We start from the raw sequence: 17,126 nt of genomic DNA on the forward strand, positions 1-17,126 counted from the left end.
TCGCTCAGGCACACCTAGGGCAGCCTTGTTTTGGGAAACCTCGAGGAGGAGGAAGTGTTTTGGCTGAAAGTAATTACTGCACGTCTCAGGGCAGGGGAAAAAATACGTAAATATCTACAAAAAATAGCCTTTCTTACGGAAGTTATGCAGAATTACGGCTGTCGGTACAGATTTATCTTTGTAATTCTTGGAGCGGAAAAAAAAAAAGAGGAGAATTCCAGGGGCTTGCGAACGACGGTACGGAGCACTGGCCGCAAACTGCGGAAGTCAAGTGGCACGGAAGGTACACAATTCGTACATCCCTACCACTGAGAAACAGCTGGTTAAGCAGTACATGAAGTCCAAGCAACAGAGACACAGTGGTGAAGTCAGATCCAGTCCAAGGTCCAGTTCACGAAATCCAGTTCCGGTCAGGAATACAGGATAAATGAAGCATGTACCAATACCAGCAACCGATAGCGACGTTGTTGCCAGTGACGGTTTGTCTGGCCTTGCTGGCTTTTATACAGGCCCGAGCCTGGACATGCCCAGCTCCCAGCTGCAGCTCAGAGAGCTTTCCGGAGAAGGCAGCTATAGGCATTCATACAGCTGCATTCCTGGCTGCAGCCGGGCGCTTCTCTTAAGGGGCTGGGTCCGCTCTTTGGACATCATATGTAGTCTTTCACAAGGGCTGGGTGGATGCTCCACATCTGGCTCAGAATCCAAACTGCCTGGGTAAGGAGGAGGCAGGGGAGGGAGGCCTCCACCGGACATTCCAGAGGGGCCCATCTCCTCTTCAGCTGCCCTTCCGCAACCCCCTAGAGTCACTGCCACTGGATCATTCTCGGGGGAAGAAGAGTCCTTCAGCTCAGGTAAACCAAGTTCCTCTGAGGAGGAGGACTCCTCAGGGGGGATATGACAGGTGTAAGTACGGGCCGGAGTTCTCCACACACACCCTTGCTACCACTAGGAGCGCCTCCTCCAATCAGCGGGGCCGCAGCACTGAAGCGCTTGTTCTTGGCCAGGTTCTCTGGCCCCTTCCCTGCAGTTTCTACGGGACGTTTTGCTGCTGCCTGGTGAGTTGGGTCTTGTTTCTAAAACACCCCCACCTTGTCAGCTAGCAGCGCTGCTTCTGTGACACTCTTCAGTGCCTGATCACAAATCCACATCCCAAACTTGTCAGGGAAGTACTGATGCAACTGCTCCCAGATCACTAGCTCTTGGATCTCTTCCTGCTCCAGCTGCTTCTGCCCAAGAATCAAATGCAGCAGACAAGCACATAGCCAAGGCCACATACGTCTCAGTCGTGCCCATCTGAATGGCCCAGAACTTTCGCCAACACTGCTCTGCTGATAGGGAAAACTGGTGGCTTGCAAGTTCTTTAAAATGTTCTTAATCATAACAGTGCTCACGAGAAAGCTGCCCATGAGCCTGGCCAGCACCCCAGTCACAGGGGTATGTAAGACCATCATTCTTTGCCTTCCTTGAAGCCCATGTTCTTCACAGGTGGCCTCAAACAGCTCAAAGAAGGCAGCCACGTCTTCTTCCTCTCAGTAAACTGGGAACTGCTTCTGGTTGATAGGCTCAGCACACACGCACCGTCGGACATGCAAAAGTCCCAAGTGCCACTACATCAGGCGCATCTGTGGATCTTGCATACCCTGCAGGCGCTGCTCCCTCTGGCAAGCAGTTTCTTCATCCCGGCTGGACTGTTGTTGGCACCCTGATGACTGCCGCTGTCTGAGTCCAGCACCGGAAAGCTCCCCGGCTGCTTCTTGTTCTCACACCTCCCAGAGCCGCCACTCTCCCCTCCCATCTGGGAGCCTGGCAATGTCCCAACAGCTGCACCTAGCTCCAGGGAGTCGCCTTCCTTTATTTCCTCAAGGCCCAATAGTGCCCCCACCTCCCATTAGATTGAAGTTAAATCGGCTCCCCCCACAGTGCCTTGGTTCATCCGTGGGACTAGCATTCTTAATTCTTGTTTTGGCATGGCCTCTGCCTGGCCCTGCATACTGCCCTAGCTATCCAAAAAACAACAAACCCCGTATTGGGCTTCCAAGTGATACCAAAACAATATCACCCTCCCCAGCCATCCCCTCACAGGATGTTTCCACTTGGGTCAGCGTTGCATCCCACTGTTACCACCATGTAAAGGAGGACAGAGCTGCTATGACTCTAATCATGCTTTTACCTTCTCCACCACCTCCTTCCTCCTCCACACCTGAGACTCAGAGGAATCTCTCAGGTGCCCAGCCAAATGGCCTGGCAATGCCAGCCAGATATCCCATTGGAAATAGCACTGACCCACAGGAAAAAGATAGCAGCACAGAGTATTGAGGTAGAGAGTTCATTTACAAGTTGGGGGGGGGGTGCAAGGGAATAGGGGAAAATAAGAAGTAAGAAAGTTACAAGAATCTCAAAAGACAAAATCTATGGCTGGAAACCCAGTACGGTAAAAGCAAGAAATCTGCTAAGTAGCCTGTGTTACTTACTGCTCTGTAAGGATCCTTCCAAACATAGCCACGCCTGACTGACACCTCAACTGGATGGAGAACAAAGGACTGACAACCCACCCTGGCTTTATACCATGTCCAGCTCACCTTTCCTGCTCTGCTGCCCACCTCCCTTTGGGCGGTATCTTTCACACTTTCCCAGCTGGGGCCACTCTCAACTCCCTTGCAGGCCAGAATAGTTTACAACCTTGAGCCACAGATATGAGCCCCAGCTGAGCATCCCCAGCCTTGAGATAAAACAGGCCCATCCTCCCCTTTAGGTGTCACAAGGTTGCTGTGCCAGCATCCACCTTCCCCAGGGCCCCTCTCCTACCAGCAATCTCCTGTCCTAGTTATAAAGCAATAAATTCCTAAGCTAAAAGCAACACAACACACTCTTACATCTTTGCCCCCATCTGCATGACACAAAGCAGGATGAGAAGGTGAAACACCATATAGAACACTCTACTTCTTTGCATCTGTCTAATAGGGAGGGACTAAGTTAGAGCATATGCCCCAGGTTCCAGTCCCCAGCATCTCCAGTTAAAAAGATCAGGTAGCGGCCATTGTAGAAAAGCTCTGTCTGAGACCCAGGAGAGCTGCTGCAAAATAGCATATTAGAAGATGATGATGATGATGATGATTTTAGAATGACAGTAAATCAGAAACAATGACACACACCCCAAATGGGAAAATAAACTGACATAAGACAATTCACAAAGAGTCTATTCAAGTGGAAATTACTAAGGCTGCAATCTTATTTCCATTTACCTGGGGGTAATGCCCACTGAGTTCAATAAGACTTATGTCTGAATAATGTATAGCATTGTTCAGTAAATCTCCCAGGCAGGATCAATAGGGAGCAAGAAAACTGGCTGACCCTGCAAATAGGAAATATTTAATTAAAGGCACAGAGGCTCTTAAAATCCTCAATAGCACTTGCCAACACTAAACAGGAAGGTACTGCAATTGCCTTTTAAACACACCCACACAAATCAGATCTGGGGAGGGAAGGGAATGCAACATAGAATACACCAGAATGCAGCGGGCTAACAGTGACGTTGTTTGGATATTCCATAAAAAGTGAATGAACAAAGGATGATAATTCAAGGGTAAAGGGCTTGTGTGGAAGTAAGTCTAGGTCTCCACCAATTCTTTCCCTTTCTGTCTCCTTCAATACCACATCCTATTTGTCTCATCCTTTTAGGGGGCTTAGTCCTTGGTTGTTTCTTCTTCTTCTTCTTCTTCTTCTTCTTCGTCTTCGTCTTCGTCTTCGTCTTCTTTGTCTTCTTTCTCCTCCTCCTCCTCCACCACTATTCCTGGTTAGTGCTACCATGTTTACATTGGGTTCATTCTTTTGCTTCATTCAGATTCTCAGCCAAATTTTTTCAGTACTTGAATATGGACCGACTCATCATATTATACATAATCGTGATACTTGGTCACAATATTGTTTGTTTCATGTGTATGTCTGTGTGTGTGTGTGTTTAAAAAACCTTGATAATAGGATTTAACTGAATAATTACTATACTAACGAAATCTATGGCCTTGGGATTTAGGGCTGTGAACAATTAACATGGATGTCTTTGTAGCACAAGAAAAAAAACAAAGCTACTGCAATTTCTTTCCTTTTAAAATGAGTGTTACTAACGTTCTTTAAATGAGAATTTGTGTTTTATGGAGTGAATTAACATACACTGCATTATAGGTAAGTGGAAGGAAGTGCTTCCATGCAGAGATGTGGAAATTGAGGTTTTTCAGTATCCTAAGACTGTATTTGCAGAATGCAGTAACTCATGGCTTGTACAATGCAGGTCAGGATCAAAGGATTCTGAAATAAGTAGATAGTGTCCTTCTCTTTTGAATGGGCCTTGTATTGCAATATCTTCTACAAAGATCGCTGCTACTCCCTCCAAATCCTTTCCACACAGGCGGAATCAGGAGGGACACTGTGACTTATCAGAATGTTGAGAGCCTGAAGAGCTTTAGAAGATTCATTATAATCTGTTAGGGAATGCATGCAAGAATAGACGCATAGATTTAGAATTATTTGTAGAAAATATATAAAGCCCCAAAAAGTCAAATTGTTGTTTCTAGCCAATTCTCAAAGGGAATTTCAAAATAATTTCCAGTCAGCAGAGGAGGAAGAGAGATACTAAGTGGTGAAGAAGCAGCAAGGAGAAATAGGTGCACAGTGGTCAACCAGCTGGCTGGCTGGCTCTGCTCATTCAAGTCCACCATTGCTGCTAATCCAGCTGACCCTGCCCTGTCTGCTCCAGATGAAGAGGCCTCCAGTTGTTACAGTATCTGCCCAGGGCTGGAGATGAGCAGCAGCAATAGAGGAGAAGTGCACTGCAGCTTCCCAAACAGCCAGGCCAGCTAGGAACAGGGGGAGGAGGCAACATCCAGGTGGGGATAGGGGGAAATTTCCCATGTGTGTGTGGACATGCAGTTGTGCCTGCAGAGATGAGTGGGAATTAGATTAAAAGGACATCTGTCTTCTTCGTCCAGTTTCTTGAATCTTCTGCTGCTCTGCTTGTATTTAGAGTTCTCTGCCATGGATTCTTTCCCTTCCTTGGAACTAGAGGAGCTTGTTCCCCATCTGTAAAACTGGTAAATGCTTTCTAGATGCTTAATTCCTTGACCGTATCCTACATGTGTCACTTGATCACAGTCTGTGGCTTGGCAAACGTTCTTTTTTCTTTAATAATTAATACAATATGAAAAGTCAATGAGAGCAATCCTGTGATCCCTAGTCAGCATCTGGGGGACCATAAGATGCTGTGGATCTTCTCCTCCACAGCTGTAGACAGAGCTACAAACGTGGAGATCCAATTGTGGATCTTCCCCCACCCCCAACCATAGAAGGCTTCTCTTACAAGGTTGCAGAAGTTCTCCAGTCCCTTCCCATCCACCAAAAGGCCTGTCTGGCTGTTTTTTTGTACTGTAAACAGAGGAACGGGGGCGAAATCGCCTCTGTCTGCCTCTTGCTCTGCCTGGCTCTTGCCAGCAGGGCATAGGATAGGCAGAGGGCTCAAACATGGAGCACTCTATCAGGAGTGTAACCCATAGGATTGTGCCCCGAAGAAGAAGAAAAAGAAGCTTGACTTACTTCCTTGAGCTATCTCCTAAGTTATTTTCTGATTGTGGCACAGTAATCTGAACATCTGGGACTTGATATCGTGTGATTGTACATTGCCCTGAAATTGTGATATGAGGAAGAGCATGCATAAATGTTTTTAAATAAATGAAGGTGGGGATGATATTGCTTTATGGTAGGGAACATGTAAGGACACGGTGTGCAATAACTGTACAACTTAGATTAAAACAGGGCTTTCTGTGGGCTCCACCCAGACCCCACCTCCTGCTCTGATCCTGGTCCCCTCCCAGGTGTCAGAACATTTATTTCAGCACATGGCACCCCTGTTGAAAGTTTCTTGGTGACATCTTTGGGGTCCAGCCAACCCGTACTGTGAACGGACAGATTCTGCTTCAAACAGACCATCTTGGAGACTGTTCGTCCTGCATTTCCCCCTCTCCCTACAGGGCCAATACCACTAATTGTCCTGCAGGAAGGTTCCCAGGAAAGAGAGGCAGGCAGGTGAAGACCACTCAAGCCCCTGCTCCAACCGGAGTGTCCTTCTTTTCCCACACAAGGCTTTCTGTCATTGAGTGCCCTGTGGAACAGATCTTTCTGAGTTGTTATTTTTAAATATTGCTTATACTGGATTTTATTGATGTTTTATTGTCTTACTTGAAAGCAACCTTGGAAAGATTTTTTAAGATGGGATATAAATAATTGAACTAAATAATAATAAACTTGCAGGGCCATTTTTTTCCAGAGTTTGATTCTGAAGAGGAATAGGCACATTTGGACTGAATATAAAGAATGCTTTTGGAGTAGCAGCACTGCTTATATGTGTCTTTACCCTAAGAATTAACTGTCACCTGGAGATATTGCCCAGAAATTGTGAAAATCTGCTTATTGAGGGCCAAAACACACACTACTTTGAAATGTCCAACAGCTACATCTTTTTTTTACATTTTTACTCAAGAGTAGGTGTAGGGCCCCTGATCCGGATCAGACTGTAGTATTGCAGGTAGAGGGGCTTTTGAGCTCTCGATCAGGCTTCCTGTGCCTGCTCTAGAGTAAAGATGAAAGGAAGATATAGCCGCTAGTCACATGGTTATAGCAATCTCTGTATTGTCCCTGTAGCAATATTTTGGTGCAACTTTAACATGATGTAAGTGAAAATGTTCTGGAAACAAAAGTGCAGCCTTTGATATCTGAATACATAAGAAATAAAAAGTAAAAGGTAAAGGTGTCCCCAACCAGTCGTGTCTGACTCTAGGGTGTGGTGCTCATCTCCATTTCTAAGCCAAAGAGCCAGCGCTGTCCGAAGACGCTTCCGTGGTCATGTGGCCGGCATGACTGAACACCGAGGTGCATGGAACGCTGTTACCTTTCCCGCCGAAGCGGTACCTATTTATCTACTTGCAATTTCTTGCTTTCGAACTGCTAGGTTGGCAGAAGCTGGGACTGAAGACGGGAGCTCACTCCATCACGCAGCACTCGGGTCTCGAACTGCTGTCCTGCTGACCTTCCGGTCTGCAGTTCAGCGTCTTAACCACTAAGCTACCGCGGCCCCACATAAGAAAAACAATGAATTTTTTTTCTTAGGAATAGCCTGGCTAGCTCATTATATACAGAATGCCTGTTTCCTCCCCCTCATCTGCCATAATTCTGGATCTTTGATTTTATTACATGCAATAACTTGATGATGCAGAAAATTATTTCATGTCCATGGCAATACTGTATGCAAAATGACATGCTTTGGTGGCATGTATCACAATATGAAAGTCACTTTGGTCTTCATTGAAGTAGCAGCTTTGCACATTATAGTAAGTTAGATCCAGATTTGAAAGACTAGAGAACCACTGGTGCAAATATAATTTTTCTGCAGGCCATTTCACAACAACTTTTTTCTGTATGGAGTGTGAACTTGGTGTTGGAAAAAGCATGTTTTGTAGCATTTGAATAGTGCTGTAAGTGTCATATCAGGAAGCTGGTACATGTCATGGCCTTCCAATCCATGGAAATGTAACAGGAAAGGAAAGAAACTTGCACCACCATTCCCATATTCTAAAGCAGGCATTTTTATCTGCTTCAGGAACAAGCAGTGTGTGAATTCTCTCCCCCCACCCCATTCCCTCAGTGGCAGATGCTGTTAAGAAATATGGTCATATTTAAATTAAATCTAGGGATTTAGTCTCTGTCCAAGGGTACAAAGAGCAGGGATGAAATTGATACACTTTCTCTCTAAGTCCAAGTAATCTCTTCGCTGTCGTGGTGAAATTGAGAAGGGTTTTGAAACCCCCTGCCAACTCCATCACTACAGTAAAGGGGTTCTCCCCCCTCAAGTTTCTCAGCTTCATCATCACTGCTCTTTGTAGCCTTTGCTCACAATTGTCCCAGTTTAAGCAAGGTGCTGCAATATATTTTAAATTTCTTGTCAATTTTACCTCTTTACTGAAGCGACTTCCTAGCTTTCTCTACAGAAGTAGGGGAAGTTGGTCAATTTCTCTTTGCAGCCTTTGTATACAAATCTCTGTAACAGGCATCCAGACACATCAACATCCCCCCTGTCCCTGAGCAGCATTAGCAAGAGTTTGCCTATCCAGCCACTAATGCTTCCCCCTGCAGATAGAACTAGACATAAGGAGGGTCTAAGATACTTGCCTGCACTAGCACATCTACAATGGAAATCCAGCTTGGTGGGTATGGACAAGCATTTTTTTCTTATCCACCAAGAAGTGATCTTCATTTGACTTTTCACTATAGGATGCCTACACCTAAGCAGAAAATATACATGCTACCTGAAGGTATGAAGGGTGCTACTTGTACTTGAGCTTAAATCTGCCCCCTGGTCTCATGGTTTTTTTAAAGAGGAACACAGTAAAAAAAGAAAAAAAAGGGGGGGGAAGCTTATGCCCCCCATATTTGACAAAGATGCTTGTACCATGTACTTGGGTGAGCATACATGAGCACAAAAGGTCAAAGGAAAAGCAGCACTTAAAGGAAAATAGTGTCATAAAATAATTAATGACAGCATTAGAAGGGTAGATTAATTGCATATGATAATTTAATTACCAAAAGAACTCTGCAAAACAGAGGAAAGAAGCAGTAATTGTTCTTAATACTCACACTGTTACTTTAATAATTCTATATTTTCTGTAATCTATCTGTCTTTCTTTTTTTCCAGACTTTTAAGAGCTCAGTCCCTGGAATGGTATTACAATAATGTGAAAAGTCGCTTCAAGCGTTTTGGAAGTGCTAAAGTCCTGCATAATCTATACAGAAAACATCGATTGGAGACTGGAGCTTGTTCTGACATACTAGGTATAAAGAAAAAAACCAGCCTTGTGTCACATTAATGACTAATACATTTGTTGTAGCATAATGCTTTGTGGAATAGAGCACACTAGATGCATGAAATGCGGCCCTTTTTTGGCACCTTCATGGATATAGGCGGGGAGAGAAATGAGGTCATAAGGTAATAGAATGCAACATGTATGGTCTGTAACATTTCTGCATAAAACTTAAGATAAGCAAAGTGACCATTCGTAATAGCAAAACAAACGGTAACACAATTATTCCAGTTTTGCTATGTTAATTAACACCTGTGGTGGGACAAGAAACTATTCTCTCTATTCAAGCCAAACAAATAGAATCAAAGTTCTTTCATAGTTCCAATTCAGCAGTTTCACACTGGAGTTTCCATTTGAAATTACTTTGTTGGAGAATGGCAACTTTCAGGTCAGCAGTAAGGGTGTTGTGGGAGACAGAAATGTTTTCTCACTGGTTTCTGAATGTTGCCATATGATGCCAGATTTGTATCCATTTATTTATTTGTGTAGAGATTGACCTATCTGTGCTATGTAGAAAGCAGAAGAGTACTGCTAGTGATAGAAACTGTGTATGAGCAGGTGAATGAGCCCTTGATGGTGTAGCTGATATTAGATCCCGTATCATGTTGCCTAACTGGATATGAAGAAAGTACTGGTATCTCGGTTCGTTGCAGGAGCTGTCTCTGTGTTTGTGTTTCCGTTATGTGCTTCTGAGTAGCTGTTTTAGATTAGAGGGCTATCTGTAAGCAAGTACTATCCTACCACCCAAGGCCTGTGAGAGGGAAGTATTAATATTCAGGATCGGTTTTAGATCGTTGATGATACATGGGAGTGATTTTAGCTGTAGGTGACAACAAGTAGTGTTCTGTCGCTTTCTTTTCTGCGTCTGAGCTGTAGTATGTTATTTCTGCATACCAGCCTAGCCTTGTTGCTCTGTTGACATCATTGGGTGGGCATTGTAGTTTAAGAAATGCGTGATGTAAATCAAGGTATGAGTCCATGCCCAACATGCTGGAACAAATGCAGATGTATCACAAGGCTTGGATCTCATGGTGTGTTATGGGCAGAAGTTAGAAGTTTGCAGATACGTGTGGCTGTTAATGTTAAACTATGGAATGCGTTGCCACAAGATGTAGTGATGGCCACCAATTTGGATGGCTTTAAAAGGGGATTAGACAAATTCATAGAGGATAAGGCTTTCAGTGGTTACTAGTCATGATAGTCTGATATCCCGTATCAGGGGCAGTATGCTTATGTGCACCAGTTGCTGGGGAACATGAGTTGGAGAGTGCTATTTCACTCATGTCACACTTGTGAGTTTCACACAGGCAGATGGTCGGCCACTGTATGAATGGAATGCTGGACTACATGGACCCCTTGGTCTGACCAACATGGCTCTTCTTCATGGTTTCTGGTATAAGGCAATGCCTGCAACAATAGTTTAGATGAAGGTGGTAGTACCACCTTATACCACCTTGCATTATACCATGCAAGCAGTGGTATAATGCAACCAGGACTTACAAGGATGCAGCACTGGCACTTTTTGATTAGCAGGGACACTGATGTCATCTGCCACCCCACACCGCACACACACTCAGATGTCCTTGTTCTCACTGAGCTTAGCTACAATTCTCACAGTAGCTAGGGAGAAATGAATTTTCCCAGCAACAATGTACTGTTCCCTGTTGTAATGCAAAGTATTCTGGGGTGGCTTGGTCTCAAATGGGCAATTAAGGCCCATTAGCTTTACAAAAGATCTGCTTCTGGTGGAGATGAAAACAGCTAAAACTGGTTTACTGAAATGGATCGATGCAGCTGCCTTCATTTTTGGACTCTCCTTGGGTTTGGCAATGGGGACTGCCATGATGAGCACTTCCATCTAGGGACGAACGAAACTCACTTACCTTTTCGCGGAATCTTTCGCTGTGGGGGGGATGGGGGGAGGCTCTCTGTCCCTCCCCCCGGAATCTTCGACGGGGGGGAGGCGATCTGGTCCTCCCCCCAGAATCCTTGATGGCTGGCTTCGCTCCGTGGCCAGGCCGCGGAGCAGCTGGCCAGGAAATCCAGCTGCGGACGGGCTGCTGCGGACACAAATGGCGGACGCCGTAGTGGCCATTTGCGTCCAGCCAGGCAGCCGTGATAGGCTACGTAAGAATTTATGTAGCCTATCACGGCTACCCCCCCAAAAAAACCCAGCGTACGCAAATGGAGGCGGCTATGGCGGCCGCCATTTGCATTCCCTATTTTTCGCCGATTTATCTTTCGTAAATATTTACGTAAGATAAAATGGCGAAAAAAAGGGGAATGCAAATAGCGTAGTGGGCGCTATTTGCGTTCCTTTATTTTTCGCCTTTTTATCTTAAGTAAATATTTACATAAGATAATTCCGTGAAAAATAGGGAACGCAAATGGTGGCCGCCGTAGCCGCCGCCATTTGTGTACGCTGGGGGTTTTGGGGGGGGTTAGCCGTGATAGGCAACGTAAATTCTTACGTAGCCTATCACGGCTGCAAGGATGGCAATGCATCTGCCACGTCCGCCCCAGGTAAGTGCCGTCCCGGGGGGATTCCACGGGGGGGGGGGCAGAAGGCCGTTCTGCCACAGGTTCCGTGGCGGAATTCTCTGCCATCCCTACTTCCATCTCAAAATTTACCACTCCGTTACTGACTGCAAGCTGGGGAGAAAGGAATGGTAGGAGAGACATTGTTGTTGTTCTTCAGTCGTTAAGTCGTGTCCAACTCTTCGTGACCCCATGGACCATAGCACGCCAGGCCATCCTGTCCTCCACTCTCTCCCGGAGTGTGCTCAAGTTCATATTCATTGCATCGGTGATGCTATCTAGCCATCTCATCCTCTGCCGTCCCCTTCTCCTTTTTCCTTCAATCTTTCCCAGCATCAGGGACTTTTCCAGGGAATTTTCTCTTCGCATTAGGTGGCCAAAATATTTGAGCTTCAGCTTCAGTATCTGTCCTTCCAATGAGCAGTCAGGGTTGATTTCCTTTAGGATGGACTGATTTGACCTCCTTGCAGTCCAGGGGACTCGTAAGAGCCTTCTCCAGCACCACAGTTCGAAAGCATCAATTCTTTGGCGCCCAGCCTTCCTTATAGTCCGGCTCTCACAGCCATACGTTCCTACTGGGAAAACCATAGCTTTAATTATGCGAACCTTTGTCAGCAAGGTGATGTCTCTGCTTCTGACTATGCTGTCTAGGTGTGCCATAGCTTTCCTCCCAAGGAGCAAGTGTCTTTTAATTTCATGGCTACAGTCACCGTCTGCAGTGGTCTTGGAGCCCAAGAAAGTAAAATCTGTCACTGCTTCCATTTCATACCCTTCTATATGCCAGGAAGTGATGGGGCCAGATGCCATGATCTTAGTTTTTTTAATGTTGAGTTTCAAACCAGCTTTTGCACTCTCCACTTTCATCCTCAACAAGAAGCTCTTTACATCCTCTTTGCTTTGTGCCATTAGGGTGGTATCGTCTGCGTATCTGAGGTTGTTGATAATTCTCCCAGCAATCTTAATTCCGACCTGTGATTCATCCAACCTGGCGTTTCTCATGATGTACTCTGCATATAAATTAAATAAGCAGGGCGGCAATATACAGCCTTGTCATACTCCTTTCCCAATTTTGAACCAATCAGTTCTTCCATGTCCGGGTCTTACTATTACTTCTTGACCCTTGTACAGGTTTCTCAGGAGACCAGGTGGTCTGGTACTCCCATCTCTTGAAGAATTTGCCACAGTTTGTTGTGATCCACACAATCAAGGGTTTATCATAGCCAATGAAGCAGAAATAGACGTTTTTCTGGAATTCCCTTGCTTTCTCCATGATCCAGCGAAAGTTGGCGATTTGATCTCTAGTTCCTCTGCCTCTTGGAAACCCCGCTTGTACTTCCAGTAGTTCTCGGTTCACATGCTGCTGAAGCCTAGCTTGTAGGATTTTGAGCATCACCTTGCTGGCATGTGAAATGAGCGGTAGTTTGAACACTCTTTGGCATTGCCCTTCTTTGGAATTGGAATGTAAACTGACCTTTTCCAGTCTTGTGGCCACTGTTGAGTGTTCCAAATTTGTTGGCATATTGAGTGCAGCACTTTAGCAGCAGCATCTTTTAGGATTTTAAATAGCTCAGCAGGAATACTGTCATCTCTGCCAGCTTTGTTGTTAATAATGCTTCCTAAGGCCCACTTGACTTCACTCTCGAGGATGTCCGGCTCAAGTTCAGTGACCGCACTCTCGTGGCTATCAGGGACATTCAGATGATTCCTGTATAGTTCTTCTGTGTATTCTTTCCACCTCTTCTTAATCTCATCTGTTTTTGTTAGGTCCCTGCCTTCTTTGTCCTTTATCATGCCCGTCTTTGCACAAAACGTTCCCTTGATATCTCCGATTTTCTTGAAAAGATCTCTAGTCATTCCTATTTTGTTGTTTTCCACGATTTCTTTGCATTGTTCATTTAAGAAGGCCTTCTTGTCTCTCCTTGCTATTCTCTGGAAATCTGCATTCAGTTGGATATATCTTCCCCTTTCTCCCTTGCTTTTCACTTCCCTTCTTTCCTCAGCTACTTGTAAAGCCTCATCAGACAGCCACTTGGCTTTCTTGCATTTCTTTTTCTTTGGGATGGATTGAGTTGCTGCCTCCTGAACAGTGTTATGGACCTCCGTCCATAGTTCCTCAGGCACTCTGTCTATCAGGTCTAATCCCTGAAATCTATTCGTCACCTCCACAGTATACTCATAAGGGATATGATTTAGGTCATACCGGAATGGTTTAGTGGTTTTCCCTACGTTCTTCAATTTAAGCCGAAATTTTGTGATAAGAAGCTCATGATCTGAGCCACAGTCAGCTCCAGGTCTTCTTTTACTGACTGTATAGAGCTTCTCCATCTTTGGCTGCAAAGGACATAATCAATCTGATTTCGATATTGACCATCTGGTGATGTCCATGTGCAGAGTCACCTCTTGTGCTGTTGGAAAAGAGTGTTTGCTATGATCAGCGTGTTCTCTTGGCAAAACTCTATTAGCCTTTGTCCTGCTTCATTTTGTACACCAAGGCCATGCTTGCCTGTTATCCTGGTGATTTCTTGACTTCCTGCTTTAGCATTCCATTCCCCTATGATGAAGAGGACATCTTTTTTTGGTGTTAGTTCTAGAAGGTGTTGTAGGTCTCCATAGAACCAATCAGCCTCAGCTTCTTCGACCTCAGTGGTTGAGGCATAGACTTGAATTATTGTGATGTTGAATGGTTTGCCTTGCATTTAGGGATGGCGGAGAATTTCTCCCCGAATCTTCGGGAGGCCGAGCGCCGACGCATTCGGCCCCCCGAAGTTGGTTGGGAAATTCTCCGCCGGCCCCCCGCCCCCCCCGTGACGGGACTTACCTTCGGCGAATGTCCCTCGCGGCAGCAGGTCCCGGCGGCGGTTCGGCGGCGTTTCGTCGCGGGCAGGGGCGGCGGCCGGTCTCTCAACTGGCTGCCGCCGCTGCCATTGCAAAAAAAAAAAAAAACTAAAGTAAAAACAAAACAAAACACCTGTGATAGGCTATGTAACGATTCACGTAGCCTATCACGGCTAGATTTCCAAAGTCAGCCGTGATAGGCTACGTAAATCATCACGTAGCCTATCACGGCTGACTTTGGAAATCTAGCCATGATAGGCTACGTAAATCATCACGTAGCCTATTTTTTTTTTTACTTTTTGTTTCACGGCCAGGGAGACGGGGCGCTTCTCCCCGGCCTGAATTTCGGCTGAGCGAGGCGGGACGCCTCCCCCCCCCTCGCCTGAACTTCAGGGGGAGAAGCGAAGCGCCTCCGCCCCACCGCGAAGCCAAGCTGCAAAAAGGTAAGTGACTTTCGTACATCCCTACTTGCATTCGTACTGAGATCATTCTGTCATTTTTGAGATTGCACCCCAGTACTGCTTTTCTCACCCTTTTGTTGACTATGAGTGCTACTCCATTTCTTCTCAGGGATTCTTGCCCACGGTAGTAGCTATAATGGTCACTTGAATTAAATTTGCCCATGCCTGTCCATTTTAGTTCATTGATTCCCAAGAGGTCGATGTTCAATCTTGCCATCTCATGTTTGACCACCTCCAGCTTACCTTGATTCATTGATCTTACATTCCAGGTTCCTAAACAATATTGTTCTTTACAGCATCGGATTTTCTTTTCACCACCAGACACATCCACAGCTGAGTGTCCTTTCGGCTTTGGCCCAGCCGCTTCACCCTTTCTGGCCCTACTTGGAAATTCCCTCTGCTTTTCCCCAGTCGTATATTGGACACCTTCCGACCTGAGGGGCTCATCTTCCGGGGTCATCTCTTTTAGCCTTGTGATACGTTCCATGGGGCTTTCTTGGCAAGAATACTGGAGTGGGGTGCCATTTCCTTCTCCAGTGGACCACATTTTGTCAGAACTCTCTGCCATGACCTGTCCGTCTTGGGTGGCCTTGCACGGCATAGCTTATGGCTTCACTGAGTTACACAAGCCCCTTCACCACAAGAAGGCAGTGATCCATGAAGGGGAGGAGAGACATATCATCAGCCATTTCTGAGAGAGAGGACGGAGAGAAAGGAAGAATGAGCCAGGAACTGAGCAAGGCTGCCTCTGGCTGCATAGAGTGCTTTCCTTCTTTTTCCATAAAACACAATGGGCACATTGGTAGTAATTTTATTTCAATGTCCATGGCAGAAAATGAGCTTTTTTAACTGCACTGATATGGTTTTACCTCTCAGAATTGTGAGAGCTTTTATCAGCTTTAAATAAATAATTCCTCTCTTCTTTTTCTTCTTTGTTGTCAGTAGTATGTGTGTTTGTGTGTGTTTTTCTCCTCCCAGTGTGACTGTAAGATAGTCCTCTTGTTACATTTGATACAGAAGCAGGATTAAATGTATTTTTTAAATCTGAAATGATGCCCTTTAAAATCCATGATCTATTTCAAGTGCAAAATGTCACATTCAAAGCAAGTCCTCTGCACTAGCATTCTGTGTGCAATTGCTGCTTATTGTTAACTTCATGTTTTCTCTTTTACTTCAGCAGACTTTGTCTGAATCCAGGGATTAACCCAGTGTGTGAGAAATTTTCTCTTCTGAAAGGATTTTTTTTGTGTGAAGAAAAGTATAGGTTCTAACGGGAATTTTGAGCTAAATGTCTTTGAGTGAACCATATTCCACTGCCACCTCTTCTGCAACTGGTGTATTTAAAATTACTGCTACATTCTAGGGAATACTCTTATCATGGTGTTAGATATGACATTAGAGGGTAATAATAATGACTATTATGTTCTTTTTGGGGCAGAAGCAGGAAGCTTCTGTGAGGGCACTATAGAAAATGAAGGAAGCATTTGTGGCAGTGACTCTACTTTCTACAGACAGACAGAAGGTAATTCAGTCTGAAATGTTTTTGTTGTTGTTTTTACTATTACTAAATTGTTATACAAATTTGAGTTCCTGGATGAAATAACCTGGATGTGTCCCCTCCAAATGGCATTAGTGCCAAAAGATTTTAAATGGTGCTTCTAAACAGACCCTTCTAGTTGCCTGTGTCAAGTAAGATTTGTCTCCAGGCAAACACATAGGCACATTTTTGTAAACTGGATATGAATGGATTCTTTCCTCTCCCACCCCTGCCGCATGACAATTGACTTACATTGCAAGGGCAAGAAGTCTTTTTAAAACATTTTTGTTCGTTAGTGTGGACAGTATTTGCAAGGCTGCTATCATCTCAATAGCCTTTCCGAATCCTTTAGGGAGCTACTAAAAGGGTTTTGTGTGGTCATGTCTCAGTCACTCGCTCTATATTGCAACCTAGCTATAGCCTATAAGGACGGATAGATCAGTCTTTTGAGTTTGATCCAGGACCAGGACCTGCCTTCACTGGATGTTTGGGGATTCCCTATCTTCTCCTGTACCACAGCTCACCCTATTCAGCTGGGTCCCCTGACAGTCTATATAGCATTTTCAGGTGGGTGGAAGGGCTTCAATGGAGGAGGCACGAAAGTCCCCTTCCATCTTCCCAGTTGCACGTACCTAACTCTGGATCCAACTACATGTCAGTTTTTTACATATTCAATCATAAATATGTTCCATCCCATTTCCGTATCAGTCTGCAAAAGTGTAAAAAATGGTCAAAAATTTGCATCAATTTCATATGCAAGTTTCCCTAACGTATGTATTTTGTTCTCAACTGGTATACATATTGTACGCAACTTTCCTTAATATACACATTTTAATATGCAATCTTTGAACCAAG

The 17,126-nt window shown here is 45.0% G+C and overlaps 1 protein-coding gene across 1 annotated transcript in view; it reads left to right on the top strand.

The window, feature by feature from the left end:
* Nucleotides 1-17,126, top strand: part of MYRIP (myosin VIIA and Rab interacting protein) — a 278,185-nt gene that overhangs the window by 190,021 nt on the left and 71,038 nt on the right. The window contains exons 4-5 of the mRNA XM_084858044.1: nt 8,735-8,871; nt 16,173-16,256. Coding sequence (XP_084714170.1) covers nt 8,735-8,871; nt 16,173-16,256 — 221 coding nt within the window. The remainder of the gene's footprint in view (nt 1-8,734; nt 8,872-16,172; nt 16,257-17,126) is intronic.

This window comes from Heloderma suspectum, chromosome 5, assembly GCF_057233095.1.
Source record: "Heloderma suspectum isolate Gila_16-S chromosome 5, 16-S_ref, whole genome shotgun sequence".
Taxonomy (NCBI): Eukaryota; Metazoa; Chordata; class Lepidosauria; order Squamata; family Helodermatidae; genus Heloderma; species Heloderma suspectum.